The sequence below is a fragment of the Tupaia chinensis genome, unplaced genomic scaffold (genome assembly GCF_000334495.1).
Source record: "Tupaia chinensis unplaced genomic scaffold, TupChi_1.0 Scaffold000394_1, whole genome shotgun sequence".
Lineage (NCBI taxonomy): Eukaryota > Metazoa > Chordata > Mammalia > Scandentia > Tupaiidae > Tupaia > Tupaia belangeri.
The window spans coordinates 597,602-603,672 of record NW_006159896.1 but is presented as its reverse complement, the minus strand read 5'-3'; the positions used below and the strand labels follow the sequence as shown (position 1 = coordinate 603,672).

The 6,071-nt window shown below is 61.9% G+C and overlaps 1 protein-coding gene across 3 annotated transcripts in view; it reads left to right on the top strand.

The window, feature by feature from the left end:
• PTPA (protein phosphatase 2 phosphatase activator) overlaps nt 1-3,091 on the top strand; it is a gene marked incomplete at its 5' end in the record, with an annotated part of 25,746 nt that extends 22,655 nt beyond the window's left edge. For all 3 annotated transcript variants that reach the window (XM_014589947.2, XM_027773998.1, XM_006153952.3), the window contains 1 exon segment: nt 1,690-3,091. In XM_014589947.2, coding sequence (XP_014445433.1) covers nt 1,690-1,767 — 78 coding nt within the window.
• Nucleotides 3,092-6,071: the final 2,980 nt, after the last annotated feature.

Below are 6,071 nucleotides of genomic sequence, written 5' to 3'. Positions count from 1 at the left end.
GGCTGCTGCAGGAGCCTGGCCAGGCAGGCAGGTGGCCACAGGGTTTGGTCCAACTCTACCTCCAAAGTCCTGTGCTGGTCCTCCTAACCCGAGGTGCCCACTGCCCTGGGTGTGTGGACCTTGGGTCCTCATGCTGGTGTGGCCCGTCTCTCCTGAGGGCATCACTGTGCTTGTCAGGCCTGCAGAGTCCCTGGGGCCAGGGCCTGGGTTTGGGCCTGGCCGGGAGGGGCCGGCTGGAGCTGCTGCTCTGCCTGGGCACACGGGTCGGGGGGGCCTGCTGCGAGAAAGGCTGGCTGGAGGCCCCTGGAGCCGGAGTCTTCCTCTCCCACATCTCGGGGAGCTCGTCCTGGGGTTCTGTGGACCGCGTCCCTGCCTGCCTTGGCAGCTTCTGTGGGAGAGCGAAGAGCAAGCTGACCTTTGACCCCCTCCTGGAATTCTGGAGGGGGCCTTTTACTAACTCCTACCACATCCGGATGACCTAAGCACAGTGGCAGCTGCCTTCTCTGGCCTGGGTGGCCGTTCCTCCAGCAGGGGCCACCCCGTGCTTCTGTTCCCCATTTTCTCTGCCTTGGGCCCTGAGCTTAGTCTCCCAACCCCTTCTGCCCGCTGCCCTTTCTTGCCTCTGGACCACCCCTCCCCCAGGTGTGCACACACCCTCGTGTCTCCCTTCTCGTTTCTGCAGCTGGTTTTGAGGTGAGGGAACCTGTGCCAGTCACGGCACCCCTTTGTCCAGGTCAGACGGGGGCCCGGCCACTGCAGAGCAGAGTGAGGCCTCGTGGTCAGTGTTGTTGCAGCCGGGCAGCTGTGACCTCACAGGTCCCGAGAGGCTGGAGCCTGCACACGGGCCGGGGCTGTGGGGCTGCCGGCTGCGGGCTGCGGGCCTGGCCTTGGCCACCCATCCCTCCGTCTGCTCTGCTAGGGGCCTTGTGGGGGCCTCCTGGTGTCCGGCCACCCCCCTACTTAGTACTTTTTTCCTGCCCCCACACAGGGCTGCTGGGAACTGCCTCGGGGTGGGGGACGTCAGCTGGTTCTTATTGTCCTACTCTGAAAGTGCCAAGATGCCTTTTCAGTCTGGAGGACTGAAAATTAAAAATGGGCCTCAGCCTCTTCCCAGGCTTGTGAAATGTCCCCATGCCTCTTCTCCAGGGCCAGCACCTGAGCGAGGGGGTCCCTGGAGATCAGGAAGGTTCTTTCACCCGTGGTCTCCAGCATTCCCTGCTGGGCCGCGCCATGTCCCTTGGCTGCCTCTCTTGCCCTCTTACAGAAGAAGTTTCTTTTCTGAGTCAGACAGGGAGAGCACCAGCACGGTCCGACGCTGCGAGCCACCCCAGCTCAGCCAGCCCACTCGTGGGCACCGCCACAGTGCGGGGAGGCTGTGGGTGCACGCCGCGCCCTCCGCCCACCCTGCCTCCCTTCATGGCTGCCTCGGCCTGTCCTTGCCCCGCTCCCTCGTTTGGCAGGTCAGATTGTTACGGAGGGAGTGTCTTGGGATGGAGGGGATGACCAGGGTCAGGAAGGCAGCCTTGCCTTTTCTCTAAAGCCTGGGCCCCTGGTGGACACCTGCGAGGGACTGCCCTGGCCAGAGCCTCCCAGCTCTGATCAGAGCCACCTGCATTGTCAGCCATCGCCACCACCCTGTCTGGCCGCGGTGGCGCAGTGTAACCCTCGCCTCTCCCCGCTTGCTCACAGTGCCTGGAAAAGTTCCCCGTGATCCAGCACTTCAAGTTCGGGAGCCTGCTGCCCATCCACCCTGTCACCTCAGGCTAGAGGGGCCGAGCAGCCAGAACCACCAGGCCGCAGCTCCTGTGCCTGCCCCCCGCCCCCTGCCGGCCCTCCCCGCCCCCCCTCTGTTTCTGTTTGCTGAGAGGCTGTGACTGGGCGGGTGGCAAGCTTGCTGAAGGGGCTCAGTGTAGCCCAAGGACCCAAGTTGGGCGAAGTGACCAAAGCATGGCCAGTTTCCCAACCTTCCCTGGGGTGGATGAGCAAGAAGAGGGCTTGGGCCCAAATCACTGGGCTCCACTCCTGCTCCTGGCTGTCCCGGCCTGGCCCGGCCCCGTGTGACCTAGGGCTGCCCTGAGTGCTGTGGGGTGGACACTCACTGTCCCCACTGCTTTCCTTTCCTGTACCCTGATGCCTTTCGAAGTGGGGGAAGCGGTCGCTTCCCATGGGAATGGTGCAGTTTCCTAAGCCATGTTTGGGGGCACCTGTGTGCTTTAAGGCTGGAAGCTGAGACCCGAAACCAGCCTTGGGGTGGGGAAGAGGCAAGGTGGCGAAGTCTGAGCTGTCGTGGCTGGTGCGACCTCCCAGCTCCTCCTCATAGCCGCCCCTGGGCTGAGGGCACCTCTGCCCAGAGCCTCATCCTGGTTCCCTGGCCAGAGCCCTCCCTTCCCCCACACAAGGGTACCTACGCATGAGCTGCCCCTTGGATAGGCGCTGGGCTCCCTGGAGGGCCCAGCTGGCTGGGTGAGGCCTGTCTTTCCAGAACGTTCCCTGGTTGGGGAGAGGGCAGCAGAGACTCAGGGAGGGGCCTGGGCCCACTGCGCTGTGGAGGGCACGGCTTCCTCGGCAGTCTTAGCCCGGCCGCTTCTGCTACCTCTGTGCTCTGTGTGCTTTCCAAGGGCCCTTGGCCCTGCCTCTCTGCTCTCCTGGGTGGTGGGTGAGTAGTCCTGGGAGGGCTCAGAGGCAGCAGCCCCACTCCCTGTTCCCCACCTCCCCCGGGATGAGGTCAGTGACAGCCCCCCAGAGCCCAGGCATTGGCTGAGAGTGCTGGCAATGGCTGGCCGGCTTCCTCCTGGGCAGATTCCAGGCCTGGCTCATGCAAGCTCCTCCTCTCTGAGCCCAGGCCTGCCCTTCTCTACCCATCCCAGCCCGGAGCCGCCAAGAAGCACAACACGGGCTCGGCTCGGGGTCTGACCGATGGTCTGAGCAGAGGCTGGGACAGAACCAGAGTCGCAGGCGCGGTTTCCCAGGAGAAGCCCGATGCCCTCCCTCCCAGGGCCAGCCCCCGCCCTGCTGGTGCCTCCGTGCCCCTTGGTCCAGCCCTTGCGCCCTCATTGCTGTTTGGATTAAAGCCTCTGTTTTGCACCTGTCACCTGTGTGAGGCGTGTCTTTTCATGCTACATGCTCGTTCCATCTCTGCACGAGTGTCCTGTCATCAGGTCCCCTTCCCTCAGGACATGGCGTCTGGGCCTTGAGCCTTTCCTGGGCAGGGATGTGGGGTGACTGGCTCTGGAGCAGAGACTGTGGCTGTCCCCTCCCCGGCTGCAGGGTTGTGGGTCAGTTAGAGTCTCGCTGGCTCTGGCTTCCTCACCTATGAAATGGGGACAGTCACAGGTGACCTCCAGGGTGGACAGTGGATGTGAAGCCCGCAGGCCAGGCGGGTACCAGCAGACCCTTCCAGTCACTGACTGCTCCTGATGTCCAGCCCCTGTAGGCTCCAAGGTCAGCCCTTGGCTGGGACTCGGGAGTGACACGGCAGTCTTCTAAGGTGTTTGCCATAGGGTGTGTGTGCTCACTGGACAGACAGAGACAGAGAGACACGGAGAGGTAGGTAAAGAGAAATCATCCGCTCTGGGTTGGCCATGCCGCAGTCCCTTCTGAAGTCTCTTTTCAGGACTTTGAGCACGCACGCACGGGGGCCTGGTATGATTCTCAAGCTGCTGGGTGCAGGACTCGAACTGTGGTCAGCCACTTTGCCACCTGTTGCTCCTGTTTGCAGTTTTTAAGGAGGTGCCTCCCGCACCTCTCTGTCCCAGTGTGCTGGAGCTGAGTGCCTAGGGCTGCCGTGCCCGGGACTTCCTGAGCAGACCCGTGGACACTCCTGTACAGGGAACAAGAGCTCTCAACCTTTCTGATCTCAGAGGCCCACCTGGAATAGGGAGCCCTCGGCCCCAGGTCACCTTGCACCTCGTCGGGGCACCTGCATGGCCAAGATCCTTTAGGCACACTGAAGTTCAAACCCAAGGCCTGCAGCTGACGGAGTAGGAGACCCTGAGAGTTAACAGCCTCGGCTTCCTGACCTGAGAAATGGCACAATGGCATTACGTCACGAGTCAGGAGAATTCACCCATAGACAGTGGCTACATGTCCCTAGTGGCAGCAGCAAACCCAGGAATAACATTAGGGACTCTGCCAGGAGGTGGCGGTGGGGTAGGGGAGTTACTTGAGCTAGAAGGGTCAGGAAAGGTGCCTTGAAGGTGGGCCCAGAGCCCACAGGGAGAAGCAGCAGCAGCCCACGGGCAGGTAGCAACTCTGCAGAGGCCCTGAGGTCTAGGAGGTTGGGGACGGGTTACAGGAGCGGTGGAGTCCGTTGTGCTCTGAAGGGCCTGAGGTGAGTGGGCAGGAGCAGGGACGGCTCTGGGGAGGCTGGAGCTGCCATTGGGCACGGGGTGCTGGCTGGGTAGAGGTCAGGTGAGGTGAACAGTGGCCGGAGCTAGGCTGTATTGGAGATATAGCCATAGGAGTGGCCAGGAAGAGCCCCAATTCCTGGCTTGTGCAGCTTGGTGCCCCTTAGCAGGGTGGGGCAGTCGAGGGAGGGAGCGGTGGGGCGTAGGCCCTCAGACCACACAGATGCTGGGAGAGGAAGGCCATGAGTAAATGAGGGGACCGGGCACGCCCTGGGGCTGTGTGCCCTTGCCAAGGCCGCCTCAGCGATGGAGCAGCTGGGGAGGGGAGAGGACTGCAGTGGAGATGATAAGCCTCCTCATCCAGGCCCTCCCAGCTGGGTGGGGGGCTGTGAGTGGGCAAGGACAGCAGGCCCACGGGGAGAGGAGGGTGGGTTTGAGGTCAAGGGGGGCTGCTCTGGGCTGGGAAAGAGCCCACAGGAGAGGTGAGGAAGCAGGCCGGGGAGAAGGGAGGGAGTCCTTGACGAGGCCGGAGCTTCGAGGCGGGAGGGCAGACCATCTGTAGGGATTGGATGGATTGTTCTGGGTTTACTTTTTCAAAAAAAGTTTTGTTATTTTTTTAAAAAAATGGTATAGGGCACATGTGCTCACCAGAGAGAGACAGAGAGAGAGAGAGAGAGAAAGTGAGAAAGCAAGCTTCCAGGTCTGGGACTCACATTGTGGTCGGCCACGTGGGAGTCTAGTACCTTCACCACCACGCCACCTGCTGGTTCCTTCCGTGCCATGCCTTCTTGCACCTGCAATTGGGCACGGGGTGCTGGCTGGGTAGAGGTCAGGTGAGGTGAACAGTGGCCGGAGCTAGGCTGTATTGGAGATATAGCCATAGGAGTGGCCAGGAAGAGCCCCAATTCCTGGCTTGTGCAGCTTGGTGCCCCTTAGCAGGGTGGGGCAGTCGAGGGAGGGAGCGGTGGGGCGTAGGCCCTCAGACCACACAGATGCTGGGAGAGGAAGGCCATGAGTAAATGAGGGGACCGGGCACGCCCTGGGGCTGTGTGCCCTTGCCAAGGCCGCCTCAGCGATGGAGCAGCTGGGGAGGGGAGAGGACTGCAGTGGAGATGATAAGCCTCCTCATCCAGGCCCTCCCAGCTGGGTGGGGGGCTGTGAGTGGGCAAGGACAGCAGGCCCACGGGGAGAGGAGGGTGGGTTTGAGGTCAAGGGGGGCTGCTCTGGGCTGGGAAAGAGCCCACAGGAGAGGTGAGGAAGCAGGCCGGGGAGAAGGGAGGGAGTCCTTGACGAGGCCGGAGCTTCGAGGCGGGAGGGCAGACCATCTGTAGGGATTGGATGGATTGTTCTGGGTTTACTTTTTCAAAAAAAGTTTTGTTATTTTTTTAAAAAAATGGTATAGGGCACATGTGCTCACCAGAGAGAGACAGAGAGAGAGAGAGAGAGAAAGTGAGAAAGCAAGCTTCCAGGTCTGGGACTCACATTGTGGTCGGCCACGTGGGAGTCTAGTACCTTCACCACCACGCCACCTGCTGGTTCCTTCCGTGCCATGCCTTCTTGCAAGGGAATGAGGCCGTCTGCTGTCACTGTCCATGGAGTGGGGCAGGGCTGTGGGCTGGTCTGAGAGGGGGTGGTGGGTGGGAGCTTCCGAGCAGGGTGGGAAGCCCCCTTGAGCCCTGGAGGTGGGACATGGACTCGCATCTCCAGTCCCAGCTGCGCGGGCAA